Genomic DNA, 25,020 nt, shown 5'->3' on the forward strand with positions numbered 1-25,020 from the left:
TAAGGCGACTTGATTTTCTAATATCTGATTAAAAGGTGGAATAAGACATGTTTGATGTGCTTATTCATCCCTGTCCATGCGAATTTTAGATTTTAAAAAAGCTGCTTGTAACCATTCAATTATTCTCGGTCCGATTACTGGCAGGATGCCAGCACGTGAACTTCCCAGAACATTCATGAAGTGTCTATTCTTTTCCCTCATATGACTGACACGCAAACATGTGCACGTGCATGCACGTAAATCTATGTATTCTGACCTTCCTCCTCTTGCGGTGGATGTCTCCGATGCTGTTGGCCAGCGAGTTGGGTCCCAGCAGCGTGGCGGTGCTCTGAGGCCAGTCCACCGTCACCAGCGTGTGCTCGCCCATCAGAACCTTGCGCACATTCTCGGCGCCCGTCACCCGGATCAGGGGGCGGCCGAGCAGGTGGGTCTTGAAGACGTTGCCGTACTTCTGCCTCCGCGACGCATGGAAGCCCGAACCCTAGACGAAAAGGGACAGAGAGGACGGTTAATGAATTATTTCGGTATCATCTGCTGTAATTCATCTCATGAAGATTTATGTTTATGTAAGAAGAAGAAAGCGTGATGAAACGGTGAGGTGGTTTTAAATTAAGCCCAGGCAGAGACAGACTGTCGATGTGAATGAAACTGGAAGGTGGAATTTCCCTTTACCGGCAGAGAGGTACAGCAGAAGGTGTGAACAGGACATTATTTTGAAGGAAATCCCCAAACACTCCACCCTGTTTAGCTGACGTTAGAGAAATGCTTTTCCTGTTCCTTGGGTTGATGGAGATCCCCCTCATCTCCTACTTCTGACTTTCTATTAGTTTTCTTGTAACCGTCTTGCGCTCCACAACCCGAAAGTAAAACCAAGAAATTTGCTAAACAACTCAAACCTAATTAAAACCTAATTTTTAAAGGTGTATTGTACAGTTGGGACAGTCATCATTCTCCTCAACGTTTCCGAGATGCTGATAGACAAAAAAAAGTGACTAAAACCTTCAAAGTTTAAGCTCTCGACTGATTTTTACGCTTCCTATTAATTTAAAACAGCTATTTAGGATCTGACCTTCACTCCAGCTTTGATCTTCACCTCTAAAAGCTCTGAGTAAGTCTTTTCTCTTTCTCTCTCCCTGTGGTTTGGGGCCCAAACAGACCATTTTGGGGTGAGTCCCCACATGCTAAAAGTTACTGATGTTTCCATCATCTCGGCTTCCAGAGCAAAAGTAAACTTATACACGGAGACTGGAGATGTTTAGGAAGCCTGTATACACCAGGTTAATTCAATGAAAACTGATTTGGGATGCCTTCGGGATGTGATCTGAGTTTAACTTAGGCTTAGGATAAAGGTTCTCAAAACATTTTTAGCTCAGGCTTCAAGTACAGTAAATTCAATTTCTCATCCAGAAGGACCAGACTGAAGGAATGTAAAAAGATCTCGATGCTGTCCCCCAACGAGCCTCGTCCTGCCTCCTGAAATATTGTTCAATACTTAAAGTCTATCTACAATTTAACGGAACCAAACATGCATCTAAAACGTGTATTTCAGTGTTAGAGAGATACTTTAACGCCTCTTCCAATTCAGCGGTTTTTGACTTGAAACAAATGAAAGTTGCGATCCTTTGTTGCAGGTTAAGCAAACAGATTTTTCCTTCTTGGATTGTTTCATTTGAACATTTTGGACGCCTGACGAAGTAAAATTATCCATTTTCCTATTCTGGTAAGTGTTTTATGACCACTTAGGTTTATTAACCACCAGGTTGGAAACAACTGGACACTTCCAGGACCTAAGATTTCTTAAATTAGTCAACTTGGCCGGTAATATTTCTAATTTTAATCCCACTCATCCAACCTATCTCCATTTCATGAACTCTCATCTTTTCGCCAGTTTAAACACTGGTAGGAAATCATGGGTCTAATGTTTCCACTTCCCCAACCAATGAGGGTGAAAAGACGAATACAGAGGGCCGTTACTCAACCTAAACCTACGGACACTCCAAGGAGCAGGACGTCATAACCGACAGCTGATTTAAAGAACCTGGAGCGCGGAAACACCACAGCGGTGAACGTTTAGTCGCCCAAACTTCAAAAATGCTTGGACCCGTGATAACAAGCCACAACGCCCATTTCGGACGCCTCGCCCCGCAGTTTGAGCTGCCCGGCTGTCAGTAAAAAACCCCCAGAGGACCGGTGCTGGAGTCAGTTAGCGAGCTGACCTGGGTTCAGCTTTGACGCTCACCTCTAAACGGTCCGGGTCACGGCAGAGCGAGAGGGAGCCGACCCCAGAACTGTAAATGGGCTGTTTGAGTGAAAAGAATATATATCAGCCGGAGGGCAGCTTACTGTGTTACACACACACACACACACACACACACAATAACTCGCAGACAAACACATCATTCACACACACATACAGTAAAAACACACATGCATGTACAAATTCTGCAAATTCACACACACACACACACAAAAACGTGCAAAGCAAACAAACACGCAGGGGCCTAACTGCAAATTGCCGTGACAACACTAACTGGTTTGACCCCAGTTTACTCCTGGGGAAAGAGATATGTATGACTGTGAGGCACACACACACACACACACACACACTGGTAACACATGTAAACATAGCAGTATTATGAAGTGCCGTAAAACAGTTTTTATTAAAGAGACTCTGGCATTTATTTCTGCATTTCTATCGACGTCTCACTTTCTTTTCCCCTTTTTCATTCTGATGGGAATTAACGTTAAGAGCAACTGTAAAACCGTCCACGCTACAGGAAACCAACAGGATGTTTGTGTGAGTGAGTGTGACAGCGAGAAAGAGCTTCACAGTGTACGAAACATAGGTTTATGTGTGTGTGTGTGTGTGTGTGTGCAGCGGCTAATTTTAGCAGGTAGTTTGTTTCCTGTTTGAGACACACCTCTCACAGCAGCGGGGTGTGAGAGTATGTGTGTGTGTGTGCAAACATAGCTTCATCTGAAGCTGCAAATTTATCCTCACAGTCATTTACGGTTGTAATTTGCAGCTCAGGGTCCTGCAGCGAAATGTTGATACATTTAATACAATCAAATCGAAAAGCCGCTTCAGTCGGCGAGAGCTAAACGGAGGAAACACAAAACTGACTACCTGCTAAGTCACTGCATGTCTCTCTGGCATTCACTGAATATAAACTAGAAACTGCAGGTTTGGTGCTGGAACTGTTGGTTGTTCACGCTGAGTCACATCTGTTCATCTTCTGGGTTATTAGCTACTACTGTGTGCTTAGTTTTAGGATTGTACTTCCATAAAGTTGGTGAATTCAAAAGAAATTATCAAAATCAAAGATGCAGCGGTGTCCAAAATTGATTCTGCACTTACACTAGGACTTGGGGTTAAGGGTTAGGAAGATTTCTCGATGACTCTTCCCGAGCTGTCCGACGAATCGCCCGGTTTGGCGTAGAGAGTCAAAGGAAGGGAGATGTGGTGAGGTGTGCTGAGTCATTAGTGCTACATATTCACCCCATTGGGGGTAGGAGGAAGGGAAAATGTTCTCTGGTCCAGGATGTAGATCTCCAGAGAGGATGTTTGGGCGTTGTTGAGGATAAGGATAACCTATTGGGGAGATCAAGGATGTAGTCAAGATGTCTGGATTGGAAGTGGTTAGGGTTCGGCAAGGATGACTGACTGTCAGGGTTAGTGTTGGAATAATGCAACCTCTTCCGTTTGACTTTGTAACTCAAAATTTATGTTAAAAATGTCTTGAAAGCTACATTACAACCGTAGTAAAACTGTAGGTAAACCGTAAAGTTACAGGCAACAACTCCCCGAACTCAACTGGTCGCAGCAGATGCCGGCACACCATGAAGTTTTTCCTTGCCACTGTTGCCAAGTACTTGCTCATGGTGGGACCTGTTATGACTGTAAATAATTTCCCCAACTTTAACCATACAATGTTGTCATGCACAGGTATCGTAGACAGTGGGAATTCGCCTTCGGCTTTGGTGGACAGGTGCGACTCGTCCGCGTTCTTTTCTTCATCGCCTAAATTACGCAAACGCGCCAAACCGTCGTCAAAGGACGGACGACGCGTCTGCAGCCTCGCCTACTTTTTCACTTCCGTCCGTGGCAGTCACAGCTCATCCCTCTCTCTCTCTCTCTCTCTCTCTCTCTCTCTGCACCTCACATCTTTAACGTTTCTCTGTGTGAACTCGGGCCTAAATTAGGCACAGATGCTTCGGCCCTCTTTGCAGCTCTGTTGGCTGTTTCATGTTGCTTTGAAAACTCTTGATTGCCAGACTCCTTTTATAGATGAAAAATGCTGCTAATTAGCATTCAGCCCAACACGCCCCACCTCTGTAGCTGTGTGTGTGTGTGTGTCATTGCGCTTAAGCTACTTCAGATGTTAAGACCCTTTCATGAGGTGATGACATTTTATCAACACCGTGCATTTTGTTGGGAGTTAAAAAAACGTTACCCAACGCGTGAATCTTTTCTTAGAGCTGCAATGCATTGGGGTCGACATACTGCTGCTGGATGAACGATGCATCCCGTCAAAGCGAAACGGCGACTCGAAAGCAACCCCTTTTTGATTTTGAGGGATCGCCACCAACACCAGATCATTTAAAACTCACGTCTTAGATTGCTGCCATCGACTTCCATCTCAGTTACTGGAAATAAACTCCTAAATGTGGCTCATCGGGTCGATTTTTTTCTCTTTCAAGAGTTTAAAGAAACATTCTTTTACCCCCTCGTTCCTTCACCTTTGCAGATTTCGGTTTCTTTTTCTCGCTGTCGGTCTGTCTGGGTACAAACTGTTGACCTGAACTGTTTTCACAGCTCCTGTACACTTCCTCTTTTTACTGTGGCATGCACACACACACACACTCACCCACACATTAGCGCACACACACACACCAGGTCGTCGGCTGGCCTCTGGAGCCCTCGGGGTGTGTGCGTGTAAGAGTGGGGTTGTTTTCCAAGCTACATTTTGCTGCCACATGGATGTAGAGTGGTTTAGTATGTCTGCCTGGCAGGCCTGCTCACACACACACACACACACACACACACACACACACACACACAGTCCAATTCGAAGGGAGTTCCTCAGGCAGCCAGACAAGGCTCCCTTTCACACTCCAAGATACAGCATCAGATTGGGCCGATTGTGTACTTTTTGTGGTGTGTGTGTGTGTGTGCATTTTGTGTGTATCTCTTCATACATTTTCTCTTTCCATTTCTTTCTATTTTCTTTTCACACACACACACACACTTACAAACACACACACACATTGGCAGTCTTATTCCCCGCTAGAAAACGGAAAAAAAACAGTGCGTAAAACAAAAAAGTTACACTAAAATAATCTGTGTGTGTGTGCCAGGGGTGTGGTCTGGATGACATTTAGCATAAAAGGTGAGAAGTGTACACCCCCCCCCTCCCAAATCTGGCAACACACACACACACTCACAGAGAGAGCAAGCATGGAAAAGTTGTGATGTAATGACGCCACACTTCTTCTTGCAGGAGAACACGTACATAACCGCACGACGGGATTACAACACAACACACACACACACACACACACAGACGTCGTCGCCGCCGCCGAGACGTCAGGCGTCACACGGCTTCACACTGATTGCGCCGGCTCGAACACACACTCTCCCTTTCAAACTTCAGTGAAGCGGAGGAGCACTTCGCTGTAAACACTCACTTCGTTTCGCAAAAAAAAAAAGAAAAACCAAGAAACCAAAATTGCTACCACAACATTACGGCTGATTTTTACCGCCGAGGTCACAGGCAACAAACTCTGATGTGAGCTGAAAACCATAAAGAGGTTTCTCTTAATGATGGCGGGCATAAAGTTTTAAAGCTTTTTTTTTTTCTTTCTTTCTTCTTCTTTTCTGGATGTGTGTTACCTAGCAACTAAAAAAAAAAAAAGTACAAGCCGGTTGCCGAGGCACAAATCATGATGTGTGCGACGTGTGCGGAGAGCTCCAGCACAGTTGTGAACGTGAATAATCCTTTAATTGATTACAAAGACGTCGAGCATCACATGGATTTTGCGCTTGTTACTTGTGTAATTCACTTAGAAGCCCGGCCAATCAAAAATTCCTGACGTCGTCTGACTTGACTTTCATTCGTCGAGATGAAATAACCTTAACAACAATGGACAAAACTGTTTACGGGACAAAAACATGATTTATTTTTTTTAAAACATGAACTTTAAAGAGACATTTTAAAAATTTAAACAAATCCTGTATATTCACTTCAAGTTGTCAGGGGTCATTAGGTTGTAAATGTGACGTGACAGTTGGAAATTAAGACTCACTGCTTCGTTAAAAAGCATCTTAACTCTTAATATGATATAATGCTTTTTCAGCTGCTTCATTCTCCGTTAAACTTTAATGTTCAGTTTTTCGGGCTTGCATGTATATTTTTATACGGGTACGTTTACTCTAGAGAAAGAGCCCGGGCCATATTTACGGTACGTCGAGCATATCAAGGCTCCACGATGCCCCTAATTTCATCACAACGACCCACACGATAAAGTTTCCGACGTCGTCCCTTTTTGCTTTTTGGTTTGTACGCAACCGGTGAGCTCACGAAGCAATGTGCAAAAATATAAAATCAATGTGTGTCAGTCTCACACCCACTGATCGCTTTAATATAAAAATAAAAACCGGCGCCGGTGCACGTCGAGAACAGCCATCGCAGCTTCAAACTGGACCCTGAGGCGCCGTTAAGGAGGAAATCCAGCACGGAGCTGCAGGTTAAAGATTTAGGATCAGAAGTGAAGCTTGTGTGAGGGTTAGAGGTTACGTACGCGGCAATGAGGGTCAGGAACAAAGCGTGGTGTTTGTAAGTTACAGTCTGGACAGCGCTGCGCTTGTAACCAGCGATGTCAGCTCCTACAGAGTCCCTTTTATATTTCTTTTTTTTTGAACAGAGATTTATCAGATTTTTTACAAGAGCCTCAATAAAGGAGGGAGAGTGGCGACGGAGGGGGGCGAGGACTTTCCACACACACACACACACACACACAAAACCTTTCATTCCACACTCACATGCACTCCGATTTTCAGACAAACGCCGCCACGATCACAGAAAATCTCATAAAAATCTCCCCGTCTCTCTTGTTCTCTCTCTCTAAAAACACACACACACACACACACACACACACACTGTCCGAGCAGAGCTAACTTAACGCGCCGGGCCCGTGCTAAAAATACCCCCGTCTGTTCTGTTGGGGTTGGCCTGGGGGCGAACCTGGGCCCGGGCTTATAAATGTCCTCTTTGTAGCGCAGTGGAAATGTCCAACAAATGACTCTTTTATTAGGGCAAGACAAAAAAACACAGCTAATTATGTTTACTCAGATCAACGCCGCGGCTCCACCAGCACACACACACACACACAGGGACAGCGAGAGTGTGTGTGTGTGTGTGTGTGTGTGTGTGTGAGAGAAGTGAGAGGGAAAGTTTGGAGCCGAAATATTAGGGTGACTGCTCAGAGAGAGTCTGGCTCACGGAGGAACAGTAGCGGGACACGAAACTTCTAAATGCAGCAAAGTCGCGGACAAAGAGTCGATTACGCCACGAAGATTCAGATTAAAGATAGAGTGTGTTGTATTAAATATTAAGTATTAAACGTCGTCGTCCTCTGGCTGAAATTCAGACAGTTTAACTCAAAGGCACACGGATGTGACGTATCGTACCGTGCATATATGTGTGGGTATCAAACGCGTGATTTGTGAATCTGTGAGTAAATGTTGCTGCACGACCCACCCAAAATAACGTGCAGTAACGTTAAACCCGGGGACGGTTTTTGGGAATATCATTTGTTGATTACGCCACCGTTTTCCGTCGCGTTGCAAATCGACCGTTCTTCACAGGTGACAAGTTTCACTTTCATGACCGCTTTCGCAGTGGATTATTATGCAATAACCCGAATACACAAACGAATCTAGACTAATTCAAGCAAAGAGATGCTGACTGGATGTCGCCTGTTTCTACGGGTGACGGTGGCGAATCGTGACGCGTTGGCCGATCTTTCTTCGGTCGCAAAGGAGCATGTGGGTCGAATGTTGAGCGACGGGAAAATGGTGTTTCAGAAAGAAGAAAAAAACGACTGATTCGCCAGGGACTGGTGCCAAAAGTTTGTCGGAAAGGTGAATCTCGTGGGACTGCGACTTAAACGAAGGTTAAAAATGAAAAAAAAAAAAAAAGCCAGAAAGCGGCAGCGGCGGCTGCAGCAAAGAAGAACAAGAGAGAGGAAACGAGGTCAAAGGCTGTGAGGGAATTCCTTCTTTCTTTTCAGCTGTCAATCATTCAGCCGGTGCCAGAGATACCAAGGAACCAGTGTGAGTTTGAATGGTGCGATAGGTCCTCGACTTGACAATGAACCCCGTCCCTTTGCGGTCACGCCACCACATCAGAGAGGGGGGGGAGACAAAAGGGGAAGGAATAGGAAAGTAGGATGAGAAGGAGGAAAGGAAAGGAGGAAGGAAAGAGATAAAGAATGGAGGAGAAAAAAAAAGGGAAAGTGTGAAAGGGGTAAGCCGCAAGTGGAGCAAGAGAAAAGCGAGCGCAGAGCGTGGCAGGAGGAGGCGGAGAGGTGGGAAGGGTGCTGGTTTCATAAAAGGACGGATTAACGAAAAAGGGCTTCGGATAGTTCAGCCAAAAAACAAGGAGAATGGAGGGAGAGGGAGGGCGGGAGAGAGAGAGCGGGAGAGAGAGGGTTGGCCCCTGACCCGGGGACATTATAGGGAGGGAGATTATGGTTGTTCAAAACTCTCTAAGCACTCACCCCGGGACCCCAGCTAATACCCTGACACACACACCACACACACACACAGCTACAAGCGAACAAATGCATGTAGAAATCTGGTGATGGGTTATATTTCTCTACAGCAAATCCAATAAAAAGACCAAGAACCGACAAGTATCCAAGCCTGATTGTCTTAAAACTGGTTTAGCAACAAACGTGGATTAATCCGCCGCTGAAAATAGTCCCCAGCAAGTTCAGCTTTCGCTTCAGTTTGAGTGTTTGCTGTTTTAGGAAATGCCTGACTCTCATTTGAAGATGAATTACCAGTTATACGTTTGTGTCTTAGCGCGGGCAGGTCGTAACGCGTAAAAGACGCGGCGAAAACATCCACATTTCTATGAAATAACACGTCTTCACGTTTTTACGCACGCATTCAAAGGTCATAACTGTTTAAAAAAATAAAAAAAATCTGTTTCACACATACACACTCATTGAGAAAGAGAGCTTAACATTGGCCCAGGACAACAGCGCTGTTAGCAGGAAGCAGTGTGTTCTCGGGGTGAAAGAAGGGGCAAGGGAGACCGCTGCCAGCACCTCCTGCTAATCTGAACAAGAGGAGGAGGAGGAGGAGGAAGGCAGGAAAGGATGGATGGATGGATGTGAAGAAGGAGAAGGAGAGGGGAAAAAGCTAGATGCTTTTACCGGAATGTTAAGGTTTGATTTATGTTGTTGTCGCTGGACGCTTTGTAGTGATAAATCTATGTCGTACGTCGGTTGAGGAAAAGTTGAGGAAGATAAAAATATAGACGGAGATGGTGCGGAAAAGATAGGAAGAAATCGGAAACAAACGGAAATAAGAGTCGCGAGACGAGGGAGAAATTCAGCGATGACGCAAAACACACAGCGGGTTTTTTTTTTACTTTTATGAAGAAAACTCACAGAAACATACCGAACACTCGATTATCGATCAATGAATCGAACAAAACGATCGAAAACACGAGCGACGTGAAGAAAAGATGGAGCGAAACCTATAAAAAAAAAAGTTATAGGGGTGTTGAGAAGAAGAGTCCTCGGAGGTTCAAGGGTCCTGCCTTGAATGTTAACACTGTTACACCACACACACACATAAAGGGCTGCCCCTTGTGCCCGCTCAATGAACTATGTATCTCTCACCCAACAAACACACACTTGCCAGTTCCCTGCCACTCCGAGCAAGAAAGAAAGAAAGAAAGAAAGAAAGAAAGAAAGAAAGAGTTAATCATTTGTAATGCGATCTGACCGAGCTCACACACTTCAGTGCACGTGTGCTGAGTTAGTGTGTGTGTGCATGTTACATCTACATACTCTATATGTACTCATAGTATTTCCATTTATGTGTGTGTGTGTGTGTGTGTGTGCATCAGGACTGTGTAACCACAGCTATGCAGCACACAGCGTGTTGGACCGCAGTAATGGAACCTTAGTACAGATGAAGCCACCAGGCCTCACAATCCCGGCTCTGTCTGAGCTGGTTAAAGGGACAATCCACCTTAAAAAAAAACACAAAGGGCCCCACATGTGCTGTAAACCAGTAAAGCTGTGAGGTCATCAGACGTCTTCAGCGCGCGGCGTAGCGATGGTTTTTTTTAACCGCGATGTGGTCGTGATGGGTGGTGGCTTTTTTTTTTTTCTTTTTTGAGGATTGTTCGCCGCCCGACTTTTCCAATCAGATCGTTCGAAGCTGCTCGTGCTCGGAGTCAAACAGCGAGTGAACATGAAGAGCCACAGGACCTGAGCACATGTCGGACTCGCATTAGAAACCTCAACGATTAGAAAATGTTACATAAACTCCAGAGAAGAAGACAGTTTTATGTCTTTTTAACAATTAATCAGACGGGACGTGAATATTAACGTGAATATAACTCATTTGAACCATTTCAGGATTTGTAGTTTGAAGCGATTTGAATCTATATTGTCTTTTTATTCAGTTGTCTCTCTTTCCGTAATGTCTGTGTCTGGTAGAACGACCTTCCAATCTACCAAATCAGTCAATGAATTAGAGTTTTCGAAATGGTTAAATCGCCACTTGATCCCCGAGATTGAGCTTCTTAAGAGTTGAAATCAGAGCAGCTTTTTGCAAAAGTTAAAAGACGAGATTGTGTCTTTTAGTTTGGGGGGCTTACGTTCTTAGTTTGACAGTGCAATAAATGCTAAAACGTGGAAGTACGCATGCTGCAGAAAAGGGACGTTAATAAAACTTCTTCTGACAAGTTCACATGCAGCAGGAATTTAATAAACTTCTGCATCTTATGTGAATGCATAAAAAAAACGAGAAACTTCCCACTAACAAAAGTCACGAAAACTCAAATTAACTGCTGACTTGAAGGCACCACGAGTGTGTCACGAGGGACAGAAAGAAAATTTGAAAGAAAGGAAGTTGTAACTGAGGAACTGCTACAGGGAAGAGTCAGAAGGGACAGGTGTAGAAGAAGAAGGAGAAGAAGAAGGAGAGAGAGACAGAGAGAGAGCTGTCATCACTGTGAGTGTTTGGTCTGCAGGACTGTTATTACTCTGCCCACCGTCATTTACACTTCATCACTGCAAAACAGACAGAGACAAGAAGACAGACTGGCAGACAGCAGGACAACACATTAGTGTGTGTGTGTGTGTGTGTGTGTGTGTGTGTGTGTGTGTGTGTGTGTGTGTGTGTTGCTGCTAATGCTCGTCCAATTCTGACTAATTAAAAAAAAAAAAACTGGAAACAATCATTGATAAGTCTTTGTGCATAGAAATCTACTGTGTGTGTGTGTGTGTGTGTGTGTGTGTGTCTCTGGCTCAGGTTCATTCACAAACTTAAATCACACAACACACACAAACACACAGTACAGTCTGAGTCTCTGTGCCATGTGTTCATTTCCTTTGGTCTGACCCAGATTCAGTCCAGCCTGTCTGCACCGCATGCGAGTATACTCGTGTGTGTGTGTGTGTGTGTGTGTGTGTGTGAGAGGTATTGGGTCCAGACCAGGAGAAGTCAGAATAGTAGATAGTTTTCCCCTCACTGACGGGGGAACAGCGTTTGTGGACGTCTTGAGTCGATATCGAAAAAAAACTCGCGATGCAGCTCCCCTCAAAGGACTTCATTACCCAGAAATCTTAGAACATTTCTTTAGTAACCTGATACAAATAAGCCACAAGGTTGTTTTTGTTTTTTAAATTCACATCTAAAGACATCAATTAATTCAAAACCACGTCTGGGAACTTTGCACTTTGGTGACCTCAAGTGGCCGCAGAACGTAACTGATTTGATTTTTTGAAGAGTTTGCAGATAAAAAAATCATGTTACGTCCGTTTGAAGAATCGTGCGTCTGACTTGAACTTTTCACGTCGACGTCGAGAAATAGTCTGACCTCTGTCCTGGTGGAGAAAGTTTCAGTTATGGAGCGTTTTCAAATCCGAGAAAATCTCCAGCGTGTTTCCGTTCACGTCGACCTCGATGTTACACGAAATGCATGTTGCATGCTTTCCGTGTCCAACTTCTAAAAAATATCTTTACTGGATTTTTATGAGTGCAGACGTACAGTGAAGGGTTCACGCGGACGTCCATGCACCTGCACGGAAAGCATACTTGCATGTGTGCATAACTAATGTGTGTTTACATCGATATAAACATGAACCTGTACCGTGCACGTCGTGTTTCGCTGCCTGTGTGTGTGTCTGCTCGGTAGTAACGCTCCTGCTTGGCACCGTCCCGTCAGAAATCTCCAGCTCCTAATGAGAGCGGACAGGTCTTTGGCAGGGTGACCGTGAATCTATTCCTAACTGCAGATCGTTTTTTAAAATGGATCGGTCACAAAAAAAAATGTGCTTCTGCTGTCGAGCGCGTGTGTGCGGAGTTAAAAATATACCGTATGTATGTATACTCGCATTTAGACAGAGAGAGTGTTTATGTAGGAAATCTGGAAGAAGAAGTTCAGGGAAAAGGAGACGCAGAGAAACAGGACAAGCTGTGAGTAAAGGTTGAACATATTCAAGGTGGTTTGGACTACGGCCTCTGGTTCACCTACAAATACGCAATCTGGAACCCAGGAGTCACGTCCGCTTCGTTAAAAACTTTCAGAATGAGTTTAAATCTAGTCCCCCGGCCCTCGACTGTATCGTTTTGGTTCCCATACAGCGTCCCCTTGTACAGACAGACACGGTTTGCAATGAACAAGTGAACATAGTTGAGCGTTTAGCAGCCAGAGAGCCGGATATTCCACTCAGGAGGTGGTGGAGACCAAAAACGGAGATAAAAGAGGAGTGAGTGTTGGACTTTAGATTAGAAACGGTGTAAATGAGCAACTCTGTTGCTATGTTTGTGTTGTGTACGCAACTTGCTGCCCCAAATATGGAAACAACAAAAACAAAAATGACAATGCCTGTGTTGTTTTTAAGTTTAGGGAACTAGAATGTTATTTCAGCTTCAGGGAACGTGACACACTGTAAAACTTCTGCTCAACTTCTGAACGTGAACATTTGAACTAACGGTCTTTAGGATTTGTTGTTGTCGAAGCGATTTCAGCGACCGATATCAAGAGACAAGTTTGTGTCCAATGAATCTGAAACTCTCCGGCAGTACAACCTTTGGCTTTCGAGGAAGCGACCTTGACGTCGATGTATAATTCTTCATGCTGTGCTGTGAAGTCAAACAAAGACTCTGACGTCCTAATGGACAGGAAAGAAACCATCTGCCGCTCGGTTCTCTTAAATCCTCGAAGTTGATGGAGCTCTGCGTTTTGCTTCTTTCTTGTCTTTCGCAGAGAGACAGAGAGAGAGACGGCTGGACCCTGAGCAGGTCTGACATGTCGTCTCTGTGAGCAATCAGGCAGCAGACTAGTAGCTGAGACATAAAACAGCATCTGGGCAAGAAGGTCCCATCAGATCTCCATCTGTGTCTGTCTCACTTTCCCACAGAGCCCATGATTATTAGTCTCTCTCTCTCTCTGTGTCTCGTACACGCAGTTTAACAACATTTATGAGGCATTTCATTGGCTGCTCTGAACCTTAACTCTCAGATTAGGAAGACGTCATCCCAATCCGAACCCCCCCTCCGACATGAAGCAGCCAGACCCCGGCCTCGCTCTGTGCTTGTGTGTGGGGGGGGGGACATACAGGCACACTCAGCCTTTCATTCCTCTCTATCTGACTGACATAACGCCACCACCCACCCACCCCTCCACCCACCCTCACCATAAACTTGGCCGTGGTTCCTCGGTTGCATTCCGGGAACGCGTCTCGCTCGGTGTCAGATGTAACGGAGGTGAGGAGCACCGCGAGTTCAAGCCCCCCTCTTTCTCTCTTTTCTTTCTTTTCTCTCTCTTTTTTACTTCTTCTCCTCCACCTCCACCCACCAACCCACCAACCCACCACCTCCCCGACCCCTTTTCTGTCCGCGTGCTCCTGGGAGCCATCAGCTCGCGCTGACAACCGCTGCTTAGTAGCAGGACTCGCGTGCAGCCTGAGCTTTCTTCTCCCAGCTGATAAAAGTTTTCAGGTTTTGTCCACAGCTCCATCTCTCTCTGTCTCTCTCTGTCTTTGGGTCTGAATAAAGGTTCAGATTGACGGATTCAAACACTTTAAGAGTTCCTCCTGCACAGGAGCCACTGTGGAACTTTTCTGTCTGTTTTATGGCTGATTAAACTCCTTCAGTTCTCTAGATCTAAAGGTTAGGAGCCAACTCAAAGAGTTCCTCCTGCACAGGAAGGGTTGGGGAACTTTTTTCTGATTGATTCATTGATGATTGGTGGACAGGTAGAGGAGGGAAGCAGATCAAACCACCTCAAGCTTGTCAAGTCAACTTCAAGTTTCTGAGTCCGAGGTGCGCACTTTACCCTGACTCCAACCTTTTCCCCGCAGAGCTCTACTCACACATTCTTCTCATTTTTTATTTTATTTTGAAATCTCGCAGCCGCAGCTGTGCTCTGCTCTGCTCCGCGCTCAGACAACCGGCCGTCACTTAATTGCCACCGTATCAGATATGAACGATAGTCTATCAGCCTTTTAAAAAAAACTGCAGCTCGACCCCCTCCGCTCCGCTCCGCGCCGCGGCATGGCTGACCCGACACGCTCCTGTCTGATAATAAAACAACTGATTTGATCGCCCCGGTGGAGCCACAGTGGAGTGTGGAGACAGATTACAGCGCTATAAACTAATCAAAAGTGAAGTGAAAGTCTTTGATGGTCTGAGTGTGGAGTCTGCATCACAGGCGCGCTGGGATGAGGATGAAGCTCCATAAACACACAGATTTTACAGGGGAATAAAAGCTCTCTCCTTCAGAGATGAGTCTTTACGAGTAGATCTAACACTAAGCATCATGGGATGTTGAGTCAAACTGATAAAAAAGTTGTGAAATGATGCTGGGAAAGGCGCAAAAAGCGTTTTGAGCATCTCCAACGTCGTAACGCGTGTGGATAAATGTGAGAAAATGTGCAACAGAGACTTTGTGAGCTGATCGTGTCACTGTCCCGCTGTGGAGCGATTCATCAGTGACTTCATGTTGCAGACAGAGTTTCATTGAAGGGTGGAAAAGTGATGAATGAACTCAAAAGAAACGCTTGTAAACGTCTAAATGAGCAAATCAAGACTGATTTCATCACACGGATAAAGTCCCACTCTGTCCCCCCGGCGCAGACACACCGGGACCCGCGCTGTGACCCACCGTGTCGCGCTTCACCAAGCTCTCTCTCCCCCCCTCTTCCCCGCCCCGAAGGCGCGCTTACCTGCAGGAGCCAGTGGCAAGTCTCGCCGATGAAAGGGAAGCCCATGGATCCTTTGGGCATGGGGAGCTTGCAGTTTTTATCCCGCGTGGCCGTCCATCTGAGCTGCCAGAGCTGCTGGGAGACGGCTAGGAGCAGGGCCATGGACACCAGGCAGGCGGCCAGAGTGGCCAGAGCCGAGACGAGGTCGAAGCTGTCGAACAGCATGGTTGATGGAGAGCCCGGCGATCTCTGGGTGACTCTCAAAAAAAAAAAAGTTTGTAGATCTGGATCCTCTGGATGATTTTTTTGGGAAGTTTCTTTTCACGCGTAAAATGCGCCTTTACGCACTCCAAAAGCTGATCTGGAAGAGGCAACGCGCGTGTTTTTCAGAATGAATGAACTGCGGGAGTTCAGATCAGATTCAATCTGCCTCTTAAAATAGTCACAAAGTGGCGTTTACTGTGCGGAGGAGATGCTACAGGTGAGCTGCGCAGCCCAGACCGTCCCCGCGTCTTCAGTCTCACACCCAAACAGAACTCAACTCCGCTTCAATGATTTAAGTCACACAAGCCTGGGGACTGTCCTGATGTTTGAGAGCTCATGTTTGGGTCTCGTTTGTGGGTCAGTGACTTTTTTAAAAAAAATAAAAGTTTTTTTTTTTTCTTTGAAGCAAAAAAAAAAATCTCAAGGTGACACGTTTCTGTCAAAAGCTGGGACAGCGTGGGGGGGACACGTGGAAAAAGTGAAGCCGGAGCCCTGGAACCAACAAGGGCTTTACTTTCTCAAACTTCTCGAGGGATGGAAAGACTTGGCTTGGGGGGAAAAAATGAACGAAAACTCTTCCAGGAATCGCGTCTCTCTCTCTCTCCTCTCTCCCCCTTAAAAGTTAAAAATATTCTTAAAAAGCTTCTTTGCAAAAAAGAAAAAAAAAGTTTTAATCTCTCTCTGGAGCGGAGGATGATCAAGTGTAGACTCTTTTCTTTTTCTTTTTTTTTTTTAAAGATCCGTGAGCGTGCAGGAGTGAAAAGGTGCGCAGAGATGCTCAGCAGCCACCGTCCTCCTTCTCCTTCTCTCACTTTCTGTCGTCCACTCTCTTCTCTGTGTACCTTTCTGTTTCTCTGAGAGCGCTCCTCTCTCTCTCTCTCTCTCTCTCTCTCTCTCTCTCTCTCTCTCTGGCTGCCTATACAAGTCACCCTCAGTGTGTGTGTGTGTGTATGTGTGTGTGTGGATGCGTGCGTAAAGTGTGTGTGTGTGTGTGTAATGTGTGTGTGCGTCAAGCCAGAGGCACCAATGAGTGTTTATATAGTGCGGAGGCAACTGGAAGGCGAATAGGCGGCCAAGGGCTCCCGTCGCCCCCCCACCCCACCTCACTCCAGCGTCGGCTAAGAGAGACTCCCCTCCCCTTCCCTCCTCCTCCTCCTCTACCCTTCCTCCCTCCATCCCTCCCCTCTGCTCCACCTCTTTCAGCTCCTGGAGGACCCCCCCTCTCCCTCCTCCTCCTCTCTTCCCCTCCCTCCCTCTCCCTCTTTCCTCCGCTCTCCTCACAGAAGGAGGGGTGGTGTAAAGTGAGCGGCAAGAGGAGAGGAGGCTTGGAGCGTGCTGGAGCTGGCAGAGCGCCAGTGAGAGAGAGAGGGAGACAGAGCTCGCAGTTCCGTTTATGACTTATGTCTCCGTGCAGGACGTGCGCACTCGTGAACTAATCACCTGCAGGCTCGAACAGCGCCGCGCGCACATCAGGACTGATGTCAACTCATTTTCACAGACGAGTCGAGGCGTCAGACTCCAAATCAACAACAAGTTTCACCGCAAACAGAGTTACATCGCTCAAATCTCCAAAGGGGGATCCAAGACGCGCCTTTACGCACGGAGCCCGGCGCGTATTTGTAGTTTTGTACCGTGGTGTTTTCTCCTGTTCGTGTTCCCGGTGCATCATGGGACACGACACGAACACCTCAGACCGAAACTTTGACACGGTTTGGTTCCAAAAAAAAAAAAAAACGATTCCGTGCCAAACTAAAACTAAAATCTGTGTGAGTGAGTGGAAACGTCTCACTGCGTAAAATCGATTCATGGCTCGTCAGTGGTCATTTCATTTACGGATTATCAGCTCATGTGCGCGCGTGGAAGTGTGTGCGCGCGCGTGTGTGTGCGTGTGTGTGTGTGTGTGTGTGTGTGTGTGTGTGTGTGCGTGCTCAGCGGCACTTCAGCAGAGATACAGAGGAAAGTTCAGGGACAAACTTTTTTTTGGTGACTTCTTCCAACATCTCACATCAGCAGCCACTCTTTCTTTCTTTCTTTCTTTCTTTCTTTCTTTCTTTCTTTATATTTTTTTTATCTAGCAGCTTAACAGCGTGTTTATTCGAGCAATCCCTGATCTTAAGACGCATAAATCCCCCTTTGATGTTCCCTTATCAGCCACCTTCCTCCTCTTTTTATCCCCCCATCACTCCCCTCTGCCCTAATCTCTCCTGGATCATAAAATAAAATAAAAAAATGTCGTGGGTTCGACTCCCAGGACTTTCTCCTTTCTACGTTTCTTTAGAAAATAATCAGATCAATCAGTCTCAGGCGTCAATTCAGTTCCAAAGAAAATGACTGGCTTCAATCAGGTCCTCTGAGTGTGACACACACACACACACACACACACACACACCTGCAAATGTTCATTCAGAAATCTGAATTGTTCACTCAGTTTATTACCTTCTCTCTCTCTTTTATGATCTGTTGTTCTGTTTTTCTACTTTTCTTTGTCACTATCTAAACTTCTCTCCCTGCACACATCACTTCTTCTTTGCCTCTCTCCCTGCATCTCCCTCCCTCCTCTTCATCATCCCTTTCTTCCTTCGTTCCCTCGTTCACGCACATAATGAGGAGCACGTCTCAGCGGGATTTCTGCCTCGGGATATTTCCCCTTGAAGAACTGCAGGTCTTTTTTTTCTCTCTCTCCTCTTCTCGGCGGATCTCTGAAGACGGCTCAATGCTGCCGCCTAGCGGAGGAGAAGCACATGGCAGACAGCCAGAAAGAGGAGGAGGAGGAGGAGGAGGAGGAGGAGGAGGGAGGAAGAGCTGAGAATGACTGGAAAGAGAGAAAACAGAAAGACAGAGATTGTTTTGATTTTCTCCTTTGTTTGAGTTCATGGTGTGCACTTTCTGTCTCCCTCTCGTTAAAGTAACAGAAGTTTGGTTTACATGTACTGTTCACACACACACACACACACACACACACACACACACACACACACACACACACACATGCTGACATGAGAGAAAAAGTTCAATCCAGTCTCAGATGAGTCAATCTGCTCTTCTTCTAAACGCTTATTCAGGATTTTTCTAGGACTCAATATCAGACGGTGACTCAGTACTCCTGTTGGCCTTTCTCAAGCATCAAGATGGGAATCAACAGGAAAAGCTGATTTCAATCATTTTAGACATTGACTGTGAGTGACAAATTTGTGCAACTTTCCATGCTGAAATCATATTTCCAGTTTTCCATTTCAGGTGGTTGTTAACTCCTTTCACGTACCGAGTCATGTCCAGGTTCTAGGTTAATAATAAGCTGTGAGTTCAGCTTAGAAAGAGAACCTCAAAAAGCATCAAAACTCTCAAATGAAACTCTTTTATCAGTCTAAAACTAAAAAAAAAGAAATCTGCGTACTCTCACGAAGAGCAGGCGTTTATAGAACTAAACAAAAATGTAGGAAAACACAAGAAACACATAAATAATGCATTTAAAACACTCTATACATGAAGTACGTCAGCAAATATACCATGACCCATGGATTACTGTAGAGAAAAGACTGTATGTAATGTATGTAAATCCCCAAACAAAACAGACTTATGGTACAATCCATCACATTCTTACGCGGAGGAGTTGTTTTTTTCCACAGATTATGCAAAAGGTTATTTAAACTTTGACGGCATGAGGACCGTTCAGCCTGGGAACCTATGCACTCTGCATTTATGTATGAGGTCCAAAAGGTCGTTCAGAGTTATAATTGAAGAACTAAAAAAGTTTTAAGCTGCTATCTTTGACGTGCAATATTTTTTACAGTATTTGTAGTCGTGTTTTTTGTTTTTGTTTTTTTGTTTCAGCACAATTATGGACATTATGCGTAAATTAATAACAAAACTGTTATTTGAAGTATTTCTCATATATATACAGAACAAATCACTATATTATTATTTACAATATTTTTATTTGTACAGTATTTTTCTCTTAAATTACAAACAGATTTACTTAAAATCTCTAATTCAAATGTTTTTGTCCATACTAACAATTTAATGTTTGTCTTTGTCATTTTAAGGTAAGTATTTTTAGTTTTACATTCTAATTGTGAATGCAAATCTATCACCTTTTTTCACGTTTTTTCAAAGATGCACACACCTCTTAAGTTTAACACTTTCAGGCATGTTGCACCCGGTGAGTAAAAGTACATGGTCTAAGGTTGCTGTGGCATGTTCTAGTACTTGATTTATATTTTACTTCATGTTTGTTATGCAGCAAAAACACCAAGATAAATTCCCTGTACGTGACTCGGCTTGATTTATTGAAGGTGTTCGATCGCAATAACTCTGGAAAATCTGTAAAATAACGGCGTTTCTCTGTAAAAACCTGGTCTAAGAGTTTCAGTACATTTATAGTTTGTTTGTTATATCACAGAGAGTTCGCCTCGCGATCAGCTTCGGTCACCGTTTACATAACTGCTGAATCAGAGCAACATAAAAATGAACTTTGGTTGAGACGGTGGGAGTGTCAGCACCACGGATAGCGTCATAGCACTGCAAACAGACACAATGTCGCAATTTATATATATTTTTTTTTTCTTAAAAATGGCAAAATAAAGGAGAGACAGAAAAGAAATCGCTGACTCGTCTTCTTGGAAACTCCTCTGTCATAGTCAAAGTTTCTACTGCATATGTTTGGCATCTCTGTGGTCAGGCAACCAACCAACACTCCACGAATACCATGTGTCAAAACACAGAGACATCATTGTATGTAAGGGTTAATAAATGTTGTCTCATCAGTTGAACATTGTTTCAGTCCTCCAAGCAAAGACTTGACCACATGCCATCCATAGTTATGTTGGATTGGATGCTTGTTACAGTTAGGATCATGCATTATATCACTAATACCCGAGCAGGAATTCTTTACTGCGATTATGGGTACAAAAGTGATGTAATAAGACACCGTTGGCAGCATTAAAGAAACCATAATCACAGAGGAAAATGCCCCTGAAACATAAGTAACATTTTACTGTTGCAGCTGGTCAGAGTGGAGCTAAGACTCCGTGTACAGTTCAGGAGTTTAGTCTCATGGTTCCCAACTTTGGGATCGGGCCCCCACTAAAAGTACCACCACTCAAATTTGTATTCTGTTTTTCTTTTCTCCACTCTTTACTGTTTTTGAGGGTTGTTTTGTTTTTTAAAGCAACAATTTAGTGCCTCCGGTTTCAGAGTGCAATCCCACTGCGGTAAATATGGACAGCTGTACACGTGTATTCGTTACGATTATATTACTCAAGATCTAAAAAAAAAATAGCGAGTTAATCTACAGCCAAACATCAACAAGGTCAACAACAGCAGTCAGCCCAGCTCGGTGTCTGTCTTTCAGCCTTTTATTTCACCAATGACTAAAAATGTTCAGGCATTTTTTCGACACGTCACTGGCTCATGTCCACATCACTAATCGCCTGTGCCCCGGGTCTGAAAACCTCCCAGTGGTCCAAAACGCCTGTGGTACAAACACAAACACTCCCCCCGTTGCTCTGAGCTCATAGTCCTGGCAGTCATGCTAACAAACTGACCTAACAGCAGCTACAGTTTACTTCACTGTCCATCAGGAAACTCTGTAAATCACAGAGAGGGGAAAACCAGAAAACATTTTCTCCATAAAATATGATCCAGTTTCACCAAAATCAGTGACTTAGTGCCTTAAAGCGTTACGTACTTCTCTTGGATGATCGTACCCGGAGCTCAAAGTTACATAGTGTGCGATTTCTTTTACCTCTTTGGCCCCTTCAAACAGTTTAAATCAAAAACTATCTTGGAAGTTTATGGTGGAACTGCTACCTCAGACATCTCTGCCAGGTCTTTATAGTAGTAGTTGTCAGGATGAGAGTGAGCACCTCCAAGTCTGAGGCCATGATTCTCTGCCAGGAAACGATGGATTAATTAGCTGCAGCTTTCGATTTTTCCAGTTGCTCCAACCTTCACCTTTGACCATGAGCTTTTGGTAGTGACCAAAAGAATGAGATTGCGGACAGAAGCAGCCAAAATCAGTTTCGAAACACCAGCCAGTCGAGCAGTTTCTTTGTGGCTGAAGCTTCTGCCATCCATGCCCCAACAATGAACCCTCTTTCAGAGTCACTTAAATAGTTTCCACTGACCGTTTTGTACAAAATCAGAATCAAACAGACCGAGCACGACTGGATGTTAATTGCCTAACTGTACCATGCAGTTACCACTCACTTATTAAAGTCTTTTCCATTAATTTCTCACGCGTCTGTTTACAATAGTCATTTAAGGTTTTTCTTCGGTCAGGAAATAATATAAAGTTTTGCTTGTTTAAAAAAAAGTTTTCATCCCGAAGGAATGAAAGGATCGAGTCCAGTTGAAATTAAAAAGCGCTCTGGTTTGATCGAGTCATGTCCATCCAGAAATAAGAAATCTGATGAAGTCGATAAAAGCAGCTCTGATTCACAAACTTCTGATTGAGCGGATTGTGGTGAGAGTTCAGCAGAGGTTCAAACCGTCTCTGATTCAAATAGCTCCTGCGTGTTCATAAACACGCGACCAAACCACTCCTGAAAATCCTCCACTGGAGCTTTAGGTGACCTCATCTATTCCATTACAAGGTCACGACCTCTTGTATAATGTGTCAGACTTCCAGTGTTTCCATTCCAGCTTCAGAGACAGGAAGATTTGGCGGTGCTTCGCCCATTAACACCGCTTTGTGTGTAAGTTAAGATAATTACCGCTTTCGTGCGGCTGCGGCTGCACGAGTGAGTGTGTGTGTGTCTTTCTTTGTATAAGCAAAGACGCCTTATCTTTACATTCCACGGCTATGTCCATTTAAGCTTTTAACACTTTACCTAAACACACGCACTCGCTTACCTCAGTTAGCCCAAGTGGAGACAGTTTGGGCGTGTGACGAGAAGAGATGATGTGTGCGAGCCTCGCTCGCGAACGTACTTTCAATTTCCTCTGACCCTGGGACGACCTTTCACAGCCGAGGTGTTTAGCTTAGGCTTTAGAGAGCTTAGCGGGACACAGGAAGCCAACACGAACACACACACTTACACGGGACAGGAGAGACGAAAGAGGGATGAAGGTTTTTAAGTTATACTAAAAAGAGATCTCTGTGCACTTCAGACAGGTGCGTGGAAGATTCACACGACCACCGACTATTTCACAGATTTTGGTGAAACTGGATCATATTTTATGGAGAAAGTGAAGTAAGCTGCCGACAACTGTAGCTGCTGTTAGCTCAGTTTGTTAGCCGGGATGCCCAGATTGTGAGCTCAGAGCACCGGTGTTGTGTGTTAGTGTTTTCTACCACAGGAGTTTTAGACCACCGATAAGAAGAAGAAGAAGAAGAAGAGGTGGTTTTCAGGGCCCATGGAGTCGGGAATGCAGGTGGGGAATGGAGACAGTGTCGTGCCAGAACAGGAGCTGCATGAGCGAGCATTGTAACCAGGCTCCGGAGCCTCTATGGACATAATGACGGAGGCAAAAAGAAAAAGAGGAAGCTAAGAAGAGAAAATAACAGAGTGATGGAGCAAGAAGCCGCTGGACAAGAGTTCATCTGCGACTGACTTTTAGTGGTTGGTGAAATAAAAGGCTGAAAGACAGACGCCGCAGTACTGCTGGGATAAGTAAGTGTAGGTTTTTTTTCAATTTCAAATTGTAATAACGACTTGCTGCTGTAATCACATTACTGTAATACTGTAAGTTACTGCTTTCATGCCAAACTGACGGTATCCTTTGTTTTTTATGTTTATTGATAATTTTTCTTCTTTTATTTCTTTTTTTTTTCATTTCTTCTTTTTAGTTTGGCTTTGACATGTGATCATACTCTATCTGAGCACCGACACAGGATTGAGTCTCATTCGAGAGTAAATCAAAGAACCACCCAAGGAAGTTGCACAATACGTCTATTTAGAGCGTAACGCAAAAACAAAACAGAGACACAAACAACCGCATTTTTTTAAAAACAATAAAAATGAAAAAAAAAAAAGCATGAAACACAGTCAAGATGTGACGCATAAAATTTAAAATTAACTCAATATTTAAAGAAAAGAGTTGAAGAAAGAGTCGAAAACAAGACTTGAGGTTTTACAGTCAGGATGACCTCATTACCACACACAGACACTCACATAGTGGCACCCTGGTGACCCCACAACCTGCGTTACATTAGAGCACTCACTGTCATATGAGGTCAATACAGTATGATATCATCACACACTGCCTACTGACTCACCTCACACACACACTAATCACAGATTTACAGTAAGATTCACAGTAACACGCTGATTTACAGGCAGTGCAGTCAAATAACAGCCAAAAGCTCATTTATACCCCGCTGAACGTGGGGGTTAAGGGAATTACGGGAAGTCACAGCCAGTGCAATCGCTTAACGCCGGAGGGTTGCTATTATGTGTTGATGGAGCACAAGCTATTTACAAATTAGGACGAGGCTGGTTTGGCATGCGGCGGTGGAGATTTAGCGGATGCATCGCCAAAATATGTTGCCTAACCTCTCCGACCTCGACACAAGAGAGACGAGTGGTGGAAGAAGCATTCGGACCCTTTATTGAAAAGTTAAAACCCAAGTTAATGATCAAAATACACCCGTGGCCTTTTGCATTAACATGTAAGCAGCATTTTAATGTTGTAGCTGGTCAAAGTGGAGCTTATTTTACTGATTAATATATACTGACAGTTTTATATACACTATTTTATGTCTATAATCTCAATCGACAAAGTAACTATAGCCATAATACAGTAAAAGTAGTTGAGTAAAATGCAAAAGAAATTTGTAGAAAGCTTTCGAATACCATTTCTTACAAATCTACTTCTGTATGTAGAACTTTTAAATAATGGTGCCTTCAGACGTATTTTTTTGATTGGTATCATTTCTCTACCTTGATGTTTAAAGAAGTACAAATCTATTCTCCATCCATCCATCCATTTTCTTCCGGTGGCAGCAGGTTTGTGTTCCAGACGTCCCAGCAACAAATTTGAGGTTCTCCTGGGAGATCCTGAGGTGTTCCCAGGCTAGATGGACTATATAGTCCCTCCAGTGAGTCTACCCTACCTCCCAAATGGACGTGTCCAGAGCACCTCCAACGGAAGGCACCCAGGAGGTATCCTAATCAAATCCCTGAACAACCTCAGCTGGGTCGTTTCCACACAAAGGAGCACCCTCCAGATGTCCAAGAGCTCCTGAACCCTATATCTATAGGCTGAGCCCGGCCACCCTGCAGAGGAAGGTAATTTCAGCTGCTTGTATCTGCGATCTCATTCTTTCAGGTCACTACCCAAAGCTCAAGACCAAAG

General features: G+C 44.5%; 1 protein-coding gene across 1 annotated transcript in view; it reads right to left on the reverse strand.

Annotated features, from left to right (window-relative positions):
• The window catches only part of cyp26b1 (cytochrome P450, family 26, subfamily b, polypeptide 1), a 32,074-nt gene extending 15,470 nt beyond the window's left edge, over window positions 1-16,604 (reverse strand). Inside the window, exons 1-2 of the mRNA XM_010744300.3 lie at window positions 15,481-16,604; window positions 257-481 (exon numbers count right to left, since the gene is read on the reverse strand). Of these exons, the coding sequence (XP_010742602.1) occupies window positions 257-481; window positions 15,481-15,684 (429 nt within the window). The 5' untranslated portion in view covers window positions 15,685-16,604. The remainder of the gene's footprint in view (window positions 1-256; window positions 482-15,480) is intronic.
• Between the last annotated feature and the right edge of the window lie 8,416 nt (window positions 16,605-25,020).

Source organism: Larimichthys crocea, chromosome XIV (genome assembly GCF_000972845.2).
Source record: "Larimichthys crocea isolate SSNF chromosome XIV, L_crocea_2.0, whole genome shotgun sequence".
Classification (NCBI taxonomy): domain Eukaryota; kingdom Metazoa; phylum Chordata; class Actinopteri; family Sciaenidae; genus Larimichthys; species Larimichthys crocea.